The sequence below is a fragment of the Gracilinanus agilis genome, chromosome 1 (genome assembly GCF_016433145.1).
Source record: "Gracilinanus agilis isolate LMUSP501 chromosome 1, AgileGrace, whole genome shotgun sequence".
Lineage (NCBI taxonomy): Eukaryota > Metazoa > Chordata > Mammalia > Didelphimorphia > Didelphidae > Gracilinanus > Gracilinanus agilis.
Window position 1 is genome coordinate 528,293,222 of NC_058130.1, and position 15,849 is coordinate 528,309,070.

The 15,849-nt window shown below is 37.1% G+C and overlaps 1 protein-coding gene across 1 annotated transcript in view; it reads left to right on the top strand.

The window, feature by feature from the left end:
• The window catches only part of KLHL14 (kelch like family member 14), a 137,351-nt gene extending 123,982 nt beyond the window's left edge, over positions 1 to 13,369 (top strand). The window contains exons 5-8 of the mRNA XM_044658033.1: positions 2,886 to 3,076; positions 3,161 to 3,319; positions 8,266 to 8,423; positions 13,229 to 13,369. Of these exons, the coding sequence (XP_044513968.1) occupies positions 2,886 to 3,076; positions 3,161 to 3,319; positions 8,266 to 8,423; positions 13,229 to 13,369 (649 nt within the window). The remainder of the gene's footprint in view (positions 1 to 2,885; positions 3,077 to 3,160; positions 3,320 to 8,265; positions 8,424 to 13,228) is intronic.
• Positions 13,370 to 15,849: the final 2,480 nt, after the last annotated feature.

Consider the following 15,849-nt stretch of genomic DNA (forward strand, 5'->3'; position numbering starts at 1 on the left):
AGATCTGGATGACTTAATGATTTTTTTTCTTTTCATACAGATATTTTGAAATTGTATAGCTACCACTTAGTAGAATGCTTAAATTTAAAGTGCTTTGTGGTAAGGGTTATTAATAGAGGATGTTACTTGCCTAGGGTCACACAGCTAGGAAATCTGCCTGAGGTCAGATTTGAACCCAGGTCCTCCCAACTCCAGATGCACTCTATACACTAAGCCATCCAGCTGCACATGTAAGATAAGTTGGGGGGTGGGGGTGGAATCAGCAAAGGGGAGGCACCAGAATTAAGAGATTTAAGGAAAGGCTTCCTATAACAGGTGGGATTTTAGCTGGTACTTGAAGGAAGCCAGGAGGCAGAGGTGAAGAGGGATAATATTCCGGGAATGGAGAAGAGGCAATGAAAGTGCCTGGAAGTTTTCTCCTTATGTTAGTCCTAAATCTGCACATTGTTCCTAGTTCTGCTTCTCAAGGACAAGAACAAGCCAAATACTTCTTCCATGTGACAGTCTTTCAAACACCTGAAGACGATTTGAAAATATGTTCCCTTTCCATTTCTTTCCTCCTCCTGACTAAAGACCTTTATTAAAAAGAAATCCTTTCTCTGGACATTTCTAGCTTATTTGTACCTTCCCATTTTTAAGGTCCAGTATTTGGCATAGTACTCCATTTGGCACCTATCTAGGAATAATACAATGGGAACGCCACCTTCCTAGACCAGAACACTATGGCCTTATTAAATCAAACTACTCTAACATTAGCCTTTTTTTAGCTATTTGTTGACTTGTATTGACTTTATTTTGCTTTTATACTTCCAAGTTAGCTACTCTTCTCCCTTAACATAAGGCCAACCATAGCCATTCCAGAGTGCCAGAGTATAAAGTAGTCATGGATTCACTTTTCTTGCAACCTATGTTCATCTCACTCCTAAATCCAGAGTCTATGTAGCCTGCTCCCAAGAGGGCAAAGGACAGGCTACAGAGTAGATAAATCAATGATGGCTCAGGAGATCCATCTGACATCTTAGAAACATACAGATTACATCTTAGAAACATAAGGTTCCCATTCAAGCTGGCCCTATTCTCTGTTTCCCATGGATTTATTGTTCCTGAGACAGAAGGTAGTTCACCTGGCTGCTGCTGCTGCCACCTGTGTGCTTGCTTTTCATCAGTTGTCTACATACAGTCTTTTTTTAAGCACTTACCTTCTGTCTTAGAATTAGTTCTGTGTGTTGGTTCCAAGGCAGAAGAGCAGTAAGGGCTAGGCAGTAGGGGTTGAAAATATGTTTCCTTCCCATGCCTTTTCTCCTCCTGACTAAAGATCTTCATTAAGCATCTTATGCCCAGGATCTCACAGCTAAGACATGTCTGAAGTCATATTGGAACCCAGGAACTCCCATCTCTAGAACTGGCTCTCAATTCACCTAGCAACCTAGTTGTCCCCTAAATATAAAGTCTTAATTTGGGATCCTCAAGGTCAAGACAATCTCAATAAGTCTGAAGGTTACACAGAGAGAGGGAAAGGGAAAAAGAGAGGGGGTGGAGAAAGAGGGAGAGAGGTGGGGAGAAAGAGGGAGAAGAGAGAGAGAGAGAGAGAGAGAGAGAGAGAGAGAGAGAGAGAGAGAGAGAGAGAGAGAGATTTCTTTTTTTATAACCCTTACCTTCTGTCTTAGAATTAATATTCTGTATTGCTTCCAAGGCAGAAGAAAGGCTATGGGGGTCAAGTGACTTGCACAGGGTCACACAGCTAGGAAGTGTCTGAGGCCAGAATTGAACATAGGACCTCCCATCTCTAGGCCTGGTTCTCAATCATCTGAGCCACCCAGCTGCCCAGAGAGTTTAATTTCAATAACAAATACTGTCCTTAAGCAAGAAGGATGTCTCCAAAAGCACTACTCTATCAAGAATAGAAGCAACTCTCTAGATAATGTTGATTCAAAAACTCCACTGTAAAAGAAAAAAAGGAATTTGTTGGATGATTTAGACTGGCTTGATATCATCCAGAGAATTAATCAACCCTTGATTTCATCTTGCCTTTGAAAACACAAGGCAGTAAGTCTAGTTAACTACAAGTCTTGAAAAGAGACCCCAGTGTTAGTTCTGAGTCACTTGTGACAATTGGCCCATGGATGAAATGCCTTTGGAGCAAAGGTGCAGGATTTCAGCATTAGATTCACTTAAGAGAATAAGTTAAGGGAAGTTGTTCTATTTGCAATACTGCACAGGGAAAAAAAATAAGAAAATGATAATTGAAGAAAAATTTTGATGATGTGGTTCTCCTAGTAAATTGGGAACAATGACCCTTGAAGGACCATAAAGAAAGTGAATGTCAAGATAATTTATTATTGTTACATTATCTGCCTCATTTTTCACTTTGTCTTCCTGAGCTCTGAAATTCGTGCAAGGTACCAAATGCTCCAAACATTAATGAACACCTTTTTTTCCCTTGTAGAATATAAAAATAGCTGAAACCAACAGTATGTGGGTTTCTCTTTAGGGGAACAGAGATAGAAGTTGGATTTGTGATTTCATTGGTAAAGGGAATGCCTAGGTGAGAAAACTTCCTCTACCAATGCCAGTCATCATCACCTTTCTCTGAAACTTGTGAATTATGTCAATCAATATGCATTGTGCTAAAAGAGAGGGGGATATAAAGAGGTAAAAACACCACCTTTGCCCTCAAAGCTCTCATATTTTCATGAAAGTGATGCATGTAAAAGACTCTACTCCATAAAAGATATATAGAGTACCTGACAGGCAATTTCTAAGGGAGGGTCCTGGGTAGGTGGGGGAGCAGATCCTTCCTTCCCTCATGTGACATAGAATTTTTCAAAGAATCAGATTTCTCCATTGCACTAATAACTTTCTGTGGGTTGTTACTTTTACCACAGGAGAGCCAGTTTCTACGCGTGTCGCCTGGATAAACACTTATATGTTATTGGTGGGAGAAACGAAACCGGATACTTGTCCAGCGTGGAATGCTATAACTTAGAAACCAATGAATGGCGTTATGTTTCCTCTTTACCCCAACCCCTGGCAGCTCATGCAGGAGCCGTGCACAATGGGAAAATATACATTTCAGGCAAGTCCCTGATCTATTTTCTCTTAGCAACAAAGGCTGCTGGCTGGCCACCCTCCCTCATTTTCACGTCTGTTTATTTCACAGGGGGTGTTCACAATGGAGAGTATGTCCCATGGCTGTACTGCTATGACCCTGTTATGGATGTCTGGGCCCGAAAACAAGATATGAACACAAAACGAGCAATCCACACTTTGGCTGTAATGAATGATCGGCTATATGCAATTGGAGGAAATCATTTGAAAGGTCATATTTTTAATCACAATAATATTTGAGGTCATGCTTCTTGCTAAGGGGATGCTTATTAGCTAATCATAGTCAACGAAGTAAAAAACATGTTGACCAAATAAAATCTGCTTTGTGCAAATTAGCAGTACCCTTGAGCAGGCCTTTACTGAGGCTTTTATGCAGGCAGGATTATTTTAAATTTAGGATAATACTGCACTTTAAAGAAATGAATAATGAAGTCCAAAGATAATAAAACGGGAGCCTTCATAACTCAAGAGCAAGAACAATATCTTATAACCCTGAATTCAGTGAAATAAATTATTCCTTAGCTCCAAACTACTGTTGATGCTTTCTTCTATAAATTGTTTTCTAGGAAATGTAATCAAGAGGAACTTTAGTCACAGCCTCATAGAGAAGCTTACTCCTGGTTTGGCTTTAAAAGAATAAATCTGTTGCAGTTTGGGCATAAAAATTAGAATCTTTTTCGCAACTTTGTTGAGCATATTATCCTCTCTATGATTCCCAAACTTACTTTAGAGATGCCTAAATTTTTGTGGTTTTTCATGGTGTAATTTAATTTAGAGATTTCTTTGAAAGCACTAAGAAATGTAGGGACTTACCCAGGGTCACACAATCAGAGAATGCACTTGAACCCATAGCTTCTTGTCTCCAAGGCCAGCCTTTCCTCTGTCCAATTAGCCTCACTCTGTGCATGTGTGTGTATTTGTCTCTCTCTTTCCATACATACATATATATGTAAATATGTAGACAAACGTGTATATAGACATACACATATGTGTCTATATTACATACATACTGTATCTATATTATATGCATATTGTGCAGGTGGAAAATTTGCCACACCTGAGCTACATTCCCAGCATCCTTTTAAGCCATGTCCTCATTTGATGAGCAGAGGCTTGGGAGATAAATTTGGCTGAGACCCACTCCGTGAGGCTCTTTTTTTTTTTTTTTTTTTTTTTTTTTTTTATGGAGCTTGTGCTTTCTTTGGCAAAGTGCTGCAGGTATGAGTCTCTGGCTCTCTTTGCTCTGCTCACTTGGCTAAAAGAATTTTTCCCTTTCTCATTTTATTTATTATTAAATACTATATAATAAATTATTTTTTCACAATATGCAAATATATGTATTTATATTACATGCACCTCCAAATATGTTTCTATAATGTACACACACAAATGTGTTTCTATATTACACATGCATATACAAATATAGATATATCTCAACATTACATATACATAAATATATGTGTGTACATATATATGTAATTGCTTTATTATTAAACCTGTCTGATCAGTTTATCTTAATTAAAAAGATAATGGCCAAAAATATCCTGTTTCCACTTCTTTGAAAATGAGCCTTAGGGAGACAGCTAGGTAGTTCAGTGGATTGAGAGCCAGGACTAGAGACTGGAGGTCCTGGGTTCAAATCTAGCCTCAGACACTTCCCAGCTGTTTGACCCTGGGCAAGTCACTTGACCCCCATTGCCTACCCCTACCACTCTTCTGCCTTGGAGCCAATACACATTATTGACTCCAAGACGGAAGGAAAGGGTTTAAAAAAAAAGAAAAGAAAAGAAAAAGAAAATGAGCCTTAGGTTTACAAAACCCTCTGAGATCCTTTTTTGCTCAATCATGTTGGAAATGAAAGTGTATTTCTATTCATTTGTCATATTTGTTGTAAATGGCAACTACTAACTAGCCTTAGCTTGCATTAAGCAGTTAATTGTCTGCCCTCAGAAAGTACAGTTTGATAGATGTCAATAAAGCAACATGTGGTTGTAGATAGAGAGCCAACCTCAGAGTGGAGAAGACCTGAGTTACGTTCCTCCTCTGACATACACTGTCTATATTATCCTTGCCAAGTCCTTTAACCTCTTAGTACCTCCAGGAAAACTCTAAAGCTATCAGTTGTAGAACAATTGCTCATATCTATTAGTAGCTTCCTTATTGATTTCCCACATATACATCCAGAACTAAAAAAATAATAGCGATAGTCATCATTCACGAGAGATTATTGACCAGCCAACTTGATAGACAACAGAAGTCCTTACTAGAAGCTAGGAGCCAGGTTGTAGGATATGCTGCACCAATTTCACCAGGAGCCCCCTCTTCTATGGGTCTTCCAGAATGGTTAATAGCAATTCCAACTCTTCCCTCATTTTTATTGTCATGAAAAATCACTTCCATATTGGGCATTGTTGTAAGAGCAAAGTCATACATAACCAAAAGCCCAAAATAAAACCAAAGATACACTGATGTGAAAGACAACTCCAACAGTTCTTTCTCTGGAGGTGGATAGCATTCCCTGTCATGAGTCTTTCAGGTCCTAACTCTTGATAACCGTAAATAAATGGGCCCTAGAATCCACTAGCAGTGATCACTCCCTAAAGGGTTCCTCCATCATTTAGAGTCCCAAGTTATGGCACTCTTTTATGAGACATGGAGCAATATTGCCTTTGGAATTCCACTTGTGTCATCTGAACTAAGTTTTCCCTTTGAGGAATGGAGGGAGAAGGAAAGTAGTGAGAATGACTGGATTTTTACCTTGGATGAACTAAGTGCAGAATGCTCATTTGTGGAGCTAAAATTCTCATTCTAGTATCTCTGGTATCTTTATCTCGTTCAACTTCATTGTGTAGATGCCAGAGTTTATTAGAAAGGCCTTTTGACAGATTCTGAGAATGTAACAATAGCTTTTCTAAAATCTTCCTGGAATGCTCTCCTATCCTATAAATTCATTTCAATAAATCAATAAACATTTGTTAAGTGCCTACTATATACCATGCCCTGTGCTAAGCATTCTTCGTGGCCATACCATTCTGATAACAATCAATAACTCTAGAGACCTATTCACTCCTTCCTACCATGGCCACATCCTCATTTCATTGATGTGGGATCATAGTCCCTCCATGTCTTAGTAAGCTATTTCATGAGTTTCTATAGCTAAAAAAACTTCATTACTTGGTAGGTAAATTCATGTTTATGAGCCGAGCTGAATTAACTAAGCTGATTTTTTGGGAAAACAGACATATTTATTGCCCAGGCCATACTAAAATCCGCATAGAATATTCCTGAGCTTTTACTCCATTAGCAGCATCTCCAAGGGTCACTTCTACAATATGAAGTCCCACCAAAATAGAATTTGAACAGAAGTTCTAATATGTCATATTGCAAAATGTGAACATGATAACTAGAAAATTATCTCTGATCACAGATATGTATATTTGTTTTCTCTTAGTATCAAAACTAAGGGCCGATTTTCTCCCACTGAGCCTTTTTTTCCTCAAGTGATGGGAATTTGTAATTGTTTATATGAAAAATTTTGGGATTCATATGTGCAGTTTTATACTTTTAAGTTATATTCACCACTAGGCCTATTCTTACAAAGGAATGAGCTTGTTCCCCAATTCTCCATTCATTCTAGCAGCTTCTTATTTTGTCCTTCATAATCTCTCTTGACTACAAGTGATATTTATGCCAGATAAGTGTAAAATTGAGATAGCATTCCTTTCAAAACAGATTTCTGCCTATTCCCTTGCAAGTTGCAAGTGATCAAAGGATATAGATAAATAATTTTCAAAATAAGTACAAATTATCAATATCTATATGGAAAAATTATCAAACTCACCAATGATAAGAAAAATAGAAATAAAAACAGCTCTTAGGTCACACACCTCATTCCCATAAAAAAAAAAGGTGAAAATAGTGAAAGATAGAAATCACTCATTTTGAAAGGATTGTGGGAAAATAAGAACACTATTAACTGCCTACTAGTCAAGTTAATTAGTCTAGTTCTGGGGGAAAATGTAATTAAGTGAGAAAATTCATTAAAATGTTTTTTTCTTTTAATGCAACATTCCTGCTTCTGAGGACATAACCCAAACAAATCAAAGAAATAAAGGGGGCAGCTAGGTGGCTCAGTGGATTGAAAGCTAGACCTAGAAATGGGGATCCTGGGTTCAGATTTACCCTCAGACACTTCCTAGCTATGTGACTTTGGGTAAGTCACCCCATTGCCTAGCCCTTACCGCTCTTCTACCTTAGAACCAATAATACAATATTAATTCTTAGATGGAAGGTAAGGTAAGGGTTTCTTAAAAATAAAAAAAAGAAAGAAGGGTTCCATTTCTACTAGAATATTCATAGAATCCTTTTCTATAGTAAGAAAAAATTAGAAATAGACCCCATCAAATAAATTGTCATATAGTAATGTATTTGAATGTGATTATTCCATAAAAATCATTAATATTTAGAATTTAAAGAAATATGGGAACAGTTGTATTAACTGATTCAGAATAAACAGAACTGGTCAAACACTATATACAAGGGCCAAGAATGTTTCCTGTAATTCCTGCTGCTAGGAAGCTGAATATGGCGGATCCTTTGAGTTTAAGGGTTCTGAGCTGCAGTAGGTTAAGTCCAACATCAGGATGGAGAGCTTCTAGGAGAATAGGGACCATTAAGCTGCCAAAGATGGAGCTAACCAGCCCAGGTCAGAAACTGCTCGTGTCCCAATCAGTAGTGAGGTCAAGCCTGTGAGTGACTTTTGTATTCCTAGCCTAAGCAAGATAGGAAGACCCAGCCTCAAAAAGAAAAAAACAAGCTTACCTATTTGTATACAGACTCCAATTATATAAGCAAAACAAAACAAGAAAAGTAATAAAAGTCAGGCAAATTCAGTTTAATTTTAGTTACCAGTCTTGTTTTTGAAGAGCCATGATGAAGCACACTTCCCTCTCATTGCTAGCATATAAGGTAATCTTGTCATTTGGTTTTGCTTAATAGTTTTTCTTTATTAGAAGAGGGAATAATATAAGAAAATGACTATGGCATAAAGATTAGAAGAGCTGGTTTTTATGGGTTTTTTTTAATTTTAGCTGCTTTTAAATATTTTATTTAAAAGAGAGGCCCAGCTTTAAATTAAGTTCTTATGATATCACTCAGGTTTCTCCCATCTTGATGTCATGCTGGTGGAATGCTATGATCCCAAGGGTGACCAGTGGAATATTCTGCAAACTCCCATTTTGGAAGGCCGAAGTGGCCCTGGTTGTGCCGTCCTTGATGACAGTATTTATCTTGTAGGAGGCTACAGCTGGAGTATGGTATGTGTTTACTTTTTGCTATCATCCTCACTTTGTCACCATCCCTTGCAACCAGAAATTTTTCTGCTTGCTCCCCCAGATCTTGGCCTTCTAACCTGGAACCTCTCATCTCTTTGCCTTTTTTTTTAGTTTGCCTTTACTTAGATGACTGATTTACAGGTTCATTTTGCAAAGTTACCATTAGTTTTTGTTTCTTGTGTTCCATCAGTTTCTATTTTCACTTCTTTTTTGTACAATGAGAATATGTTCTAAAGGGAATTTTTTGTTGGGTATGTGCATGAATTTTTAATTATTTTAACTATGCCAAGGCAAATGTGCCAAGCTCTGGAGCTATACATAATTAACTATTGATAAGTGGGTAGAGACAAACTGGATGAAACTTAGGGATGTGTTTTCTTCAGTGAAGTGCCCAAACCCTACCTCTATCTCATCAATAACCAAAAAGTTCTATACTGAGGAAGGGAAATTTTATAGTTCAACTCTTAAGGTTGGTAAGACAAATAAGAATAGTAATATTTTAAACTAAGTTAGATGACTCCTTTAGGCTATGTGAATAGACTTAGAGGAAAATTGGGAGAGATTTAAGTTTGTCTGGGTCTTTTTTCCCTCCATTTTTAGCATTTCTATGGGAATTTCATACTGATGGGGTTCCAGAAGTTTATAAAGCACATGAAAACATAGGGAAGGGAGGGAGCTGCCTGGGAATTTTAATGTAAAAATTAGTTAACTAATTTAAAATTTAAAAACATATTATTAGCCACAAACCTGGGACAGTGATGGGCAAACTGTTCCCTGCGGGCCAGATCCAAGCCTAGTTTGCCCATCACTGCCTTAAACAATTCCCTAATCACTATGCCCCCACATCCAGATGTATCCTCCTTTCTACCTAGTCTCTCCCTCCTCCCCTATCTAACCAAAATATTTGATAGAGTTAAGGCTTCAGGCCAATTCTAGGATACAGAAGCAAAATTAAGTAGAGAATTGAAGCAAATATTCAGATAATTCAAGATCCATAGTGACTTTTCACTTCAATCATTTGAATGTTTAAAGAAAGGCATTTTGGGGCTTTGACTATCTGGATAATTCTTTTAATACTTGAGCATTTCATTTAAACTAGTTTTTCTTAAACACCAAGGGTAACACATGAGCACTGCAATAGCCCATGGAGTTTTCTTACACATCCCCCTCCTCTCTGTTCTTTGCCACCCAGCCATACTGGCTATTCCCCTCTACAGCTCTATCTCCTGCCTCCATGTAGTTACACTAGTTGTATGTTTATAGGAACACAGTATATCCATATACATGTATATAAAGAGCTATATTTATATAGNACTACAAGTGATATTTATGCCAGATAAGTGTAAAATTGAGATAGCATTCCTTTCAAAACAGATTTCTGCCTATTCCCTTGCAAGTTGCAAGTGATCAAAGGATATAGATAAATAATTTTCAAAATAAGTACAAATTATCAATATCTATATGGAAAAATTATCAAACTCACCAATGATAAGAAAAATAGAAATAAAAACAGCTCTTAGGTCACACACCTCATTCCCATAAAAAAAAAAGGTGAAAATAGTGAAAGATAGAAATCACTCATTTTGAAAGGATTGTGGGAAAATAAGAACACTATTAACTGCCTACTAGTCAAGTTAATTAGTCTAGTTCTGGGGGAAAATGTAATTAAGTGAGAAAATTCATTAAAATGTTTTTTTCTTTTAATGCAACATTCCTGCTTCTGAGGACATAACCCAAACAAATCAAAGAAATAAAGGGGGCAGCTAGGTGGCTCAGTGGATTGAAAGCTAGACCTAGAAATGGGGATCCTGGGTTCAGATTTACCCTCAGACACTTCCTAGCTATGTGACTTTGGGTAAGTCACCCCATTGCCTAGCCCTTACCGCTCTTCTACCTTAGAACCAATAATACAATATTAATTCTTAGATGGAAGGTAAGGTAAGGGTTTCTTAAAAATAAAAAAAAGAAAGAAGGGTTCCATTTCTACTAGAATATTCATAGAATCCTTTTCTATAGTAAGAAAAAATTAGAAATAGACCCCATCAAATAAATTGTCATATAGTAATGTATTTGAATGTGATTATTCCATAAAAATCATTAATATTTAGAATTTAAAGAAATATGGGAACAGTTGTATTAACTGATTCAGAATAAACAGAACTGGTCAAACACTATATACAAGGGCCAAGAATGTTTCCTGTAATTCCTGCTGCTAGGAAGCTGAATATGGCGGATCCTTTGAGTTTAAGGGTTCTGAGCTGCAGTAGGTTAAGTCCAACATCAGGATGGAGAGCTTCTAGGAGAATAGGGACCATTAAGCTGCCAAAGATGGAGCTAACCAGCCCAGGTCAGAAACTGCTCGTGTCCCAATCAGTAGTGAGGTCAAGCCTGTGAGTGACTTTTGTATTCCTAGCCTAAGCAAGATAGGAAGACCCAGCCTCAAAAAGAAAAAAACAAGCTTACCTATTTGTATACAGACTCCAATTATATAAGCAAAACAAAACAAGAAAAGTAATAAAAGTCAGGCAAATTCAGTTTAATTTTAGTTACCAGTCTTGTTTTTGAAGAGCCATGATGAAGCACACTTCCCTCTCATTGCTAGCATATAAGGTAATCTTGTCATTTGGTTTTGCTTAATAGTTTTTCTTTATTAGAAGAGGGAATAATATAAGAAAATGACTATGGCATAAAGATTAGAAGAGCTGGTTTTTATGGGTTTTTTTTTAATTTTAGCTGCTTTTAAATATTTTATTTAAAAGAGAGGCCCAGCTTTAAATTAAGTTCTTATGATATCACTCAGGTTTCTCCCATCTTGATGTCATGCTGGTGGAATGCTATGATCCCAAGGGTGACCAGTGGAATATTCTGCAAACTCCCATTTTGGAAGGCCGAAGTGGCCCTGGTTGTGCCGTCCTTGATGACAGTATTTATCTTGTAGGAGGCTACAGCTGGAGTATGGTATGTGTTTACTTTTTGCTATCATCCTCACTTTGTCACCATCCCTTGCAACCAGAAATTTTTCTGCTTGCTCCCCCAGATCTTGGCCTTCTAACCTGGAACCTCTCATCTCTTTGCCTTTTTTTTTAGTTTGCCTTTACTTAGATGACTGATTTACAGGTTCATTTTGCAAAGTTACCATTAGTTTTTGTTTCTTGTGTTCCATCAGTTTCTATTTTCACTTCTTTTTTGTACAATGAGAATATGTTCTAAAGGGAATTTTTTGTTGGGTATGTGCATGAATTTTTAATTATTTTAACTATGCCAAGGCAAATGTGCCAAGCTCTGGAGCTATACATAATTAACTATTGATAAGTGGGTAGAGACAAACTGGATGAAACTTAGGGATGTGTTTTCTTCAGTGAAGTGCCCAAACCCTACCTCTATCTCATCAATAACCAAAAAGTTCTATACTGAGGAAGGGAAATTTTATAGTTCAACTCTTAAGGTTGGTAAGACAAATAAGAATAGTAATATTTTAAACTAAGTTAGATGACTCCTTTAGGCTATGTGAATAGACTTAGAGGAAAATTGGGAGAGATTTAAGTTTGTCTGGGTCTTTTTTCCCTCCATTTTTAGCATTTCTATGGGAATTTCATACTGATGGGGTTCCAGAAGTTTATAAAGCACATGAAAACATAGGGAAGGGAGGGAGCTGCCTGGGAATTTTAATGTAAAAATTAGTTAACTAATTTAAAATTTAAAAACATATTATTAGCCACAAACCTGGGACAGTGATGGGCAAACTGTTCCCTGCGGGCCAGATCCAAGCCTAGTTTGCCCATCACTGCCTTAAACAATTCCCTAATCACTATGCCCCCACATCCAGATGTATCCTCCTTTCTACCTAGTCTCTCCCTCCTCCCCTATCTAACCAAAATATTTGATAGAGTTAAGGCTTCAGGCCAATTCTAGGATACAGAAGCAAAATTAAGTAGAGAATTGAAGCAAATATTCAGATAATTCAAGATCCATAGTGACTTTTCACTTCAATCATTTGAATGTTTAAAGAAAGGCATTTTGGGGCTTTGACTATCTGGATAATTCTTTTAATACTTGAGCATTTCATTTAAACTAGTTTTTCTTAAACACCAAGGGTAACACATGAGCACTGCAATAGCCCATGGAGTTTTCTTACACATCCCCCTCCTCTCTGTTCTTTGCCACCCAGCCATACTGGCTATTCCCCTCTACAGCTCTATCTCCTGCCTCCATGTAGTTACACTAGTTGTATGTTTATAGGAACACAGTATATCCATATACATGTATATAAAGAGCTATATTTATATAGTATATATTATTATATTATATTTATATGTGTTTATATAAATATATTTACATTATATATATATATATTTATACATACTCCTGGAGTTCACAGTCTAGTAGGAGAATATGACACATAGATAATTATAACAAAATATTATGCATAAAAGATATGCAAAGTGCTTTGTAAAGCTAGAACAGCAGAATAGATAAATCAAGTCAACAATCATTAGCTGCACTCGTACTGTAGGAGGAAGAAAAGTATTAACTGTTGGGGTTTTTTTTCCCCGTAAGGGACAATCAGATTGATTTTTCACTTCTCTGTTCATATACAACTAGATTTTGATATCTTTGGGGGAAGTTTCTCTTTAAATAAGAGTGGCTTTAAAGCCCCTTCCTTCCATAAAAAGTGTTTTGGGATTAAAGAAGGAAATAAATTCTCTAGAACTCACAAAAATAAATAACCCTGGATTGGTGCCTTTCTCCAGTTTATGCTTCAGTAAAGTCTTCTTATTGTTTTCCAGGGAGCCTACAAGTCATCGACCATTTGCTATTGCCCTGAGAAAGGAACCTGGACAGAGTTAGAAGGAGATGTAGCCGAACCACTCGCAGGCCCTGCTTGTGCCACAGTCATCCTACCAGCCTGTGTACCATACAACAAATAACACACCGGACACATTGAATTGAACAAGTACCCCATTCTGGGAAGCAATGGCAGGTGACACAAATATTTTAGTAAGGAAAATTATGTTCTACAGACACAACTTCCAAAACCCACCTTTGGGTTTAGATTGATGCTTTAAAGGCAAACTACAAAAAAAAGCAAATTCCCCATTCTTGGACACATGCCAGTCTTGTGAAGCAAGTAGGTAAAGACCACACCACAGCTCCCATGCTGACAGACTGCCGTCTCAGGCTGGTTTTCACTAACTTGTCCCAACTCCATGGAAACTCCTCAAATTGATCTTCCTTTCAAAAGGAGAATGATAAATGTCTGAAGACTGACCCAGAGAGATCTCAGAGCAGTACTGTGCATTGTAGTCTACCTGCATGTGACCCGTGTTGACGTTTTGGAGATGTCGTATTCTCTAAATGCTTCAGAAATTCACCCAGAATCACAGAAATGGCCTCTTGGTTCTGCTGGCCATGCAGTTTTAGAAAAATCACCCAAAACTAACTTCTCTTCATCCGTTCCGTCTTCCCAGCGTCATGAAAGAACTAAGCAAAGAGAGATGACAAGGGAAGGTAGGGACTCCATTAGAGACCCAGTGGTTATTGCCCTTCGTTGTCATAAATTAGTCAGAGTTCCTAATTTTGGGGCCCTCGTCAAGAGCTATTTGTCCAAAACATTTGAACTGAGTAATAAGTTGCTGCTGCAGTCAATTCCCTGAGAATTGTACTTTCCCATTTTCAGGACCACATAAGTAGGGAACACATTTGTTACTTGCTCCAAAAGCCAGGCCCAGTCAATTTGGTTATCATGGCTTCAGATAAGATCAGAATCATTTTTGCCCATGGGAAATCAGCTCAGATTGCCCTCTTCAGCCCAGAGACTAAGAACTAAGATAGTAAAATGCAATCTTACTTGTTTCTCTGTCACTGAGAAACATGAAACTTAAATGACCTAAAAGAATCCCTGTAATTTCCATTGATTTTATTTTAGCCCTCAACATGTCCTGCTGGCTGTGGGACAGCGCATGATTTGACATAATTATTTGCAAAATTGGGTGCATCTTTATTGTTCCCATTGGTAATGCTTACACAGAGACAAAAAAAAAATAGAAAGGTGTTCTCTTGGTGGCAGCAGCAAGCAGGAATTGGGGAAGGGAGGGAGTAGAAGCGAGAGAGTTTATATTTGTCAAATCAAAAGGGGAAAAATTGGCAAGAAGAAAAATTTTATTTTCAAGCTTTTAGAAGTCTAATAAAACACCAGTAAAAAGTAAAGCAAAGAAATAATAAGATAATGAAGCGGTTGGATCTTTTGATGAATGGATCCTTTAAGAATGATGTGAGGCCACAAGTGGGAATGACTTGGTGAGACTCTCTCATTGAGGAACATGGAAAAATGGAGTGGAGGTGCTCAAATCTGAAGCTGTTCCTACAGTAAAGTGCAATCATAATTGTTTTGTATTTATTTGTATGTTCAGATCCAAAGGATCCCTTGTAAAAAGATATCCAGTGCAATCAACTTTCACCTTTTCCCTTGAAAGTATATATATAAAATAGAGAGAAAGAGAGAGAAAGAGAGAGTAACCAGTTACAGTGCTCCATACAAGAACCTCAGCTGACACTGATGAGAAGAAGGTTGGCCTCGGGGACTTTTATGGTTCTTTGTCACCTGTTTTCTTCTGAAATGTAAACTTAGGCTTTTAAAAGGATCCTTGTTGTCCTTTGACTGGTTCCTTGTCTTATTTTTCTTTCTGATCGAGATAAATTTTAGCATTTATGAGAACTGTATGTAAAACTTTCTGTCTTTCAGGAAGGCATGACCAAGGAAAAAGTGATATAACTGAGTAAGTCACAAAGAATGTAAATTTTGTACAGTATTAGAATGTGTAAATGACGCTTGCTTGTAAGGGGAAAACTTTAAATAAAACTTTATGTATTAATTCAACTGTCTGCCATATTGCTACTTATAAAGCATATGTATAAATATCTACATTAAATTCTTTGGAAGTTTTTTTTATCATGTAAATGTGTAATTTTTAAAAAAAATTTGTGGCAATGTTTAAATATACTCCTTGTCTAGACGAATGTATCCAATAGAGATGTGCCTCTGATTTAAGGCACTTTACATTTCCTAGAAAAGGGACTAAGAGATCAAAGTTTTCCCCAAAGGGGCATGATAAATGTTATTATATTCAAGCAAAATCCAACATCTATTAAGTATCTACTGTGTGCCTCTAGAGCACTGATGTGGAAAAGCAGTAGAGGCTAAAATGGCCAAGGATCCAATTGTGAAACCTTTAATAAAAATGATTATAAATATTATATTTAATCAAACATAAATTATATGCCTCTACCTCCTACTATATAAAATTTTCTAAAATCATAAAAATCAAACAGGGAAATATGTACACAATTTAATGCACTGATCAAAGAAGTCCCTAGAAAAGTTCTGTGCAAAAAAGAGGGAAGGATGTGG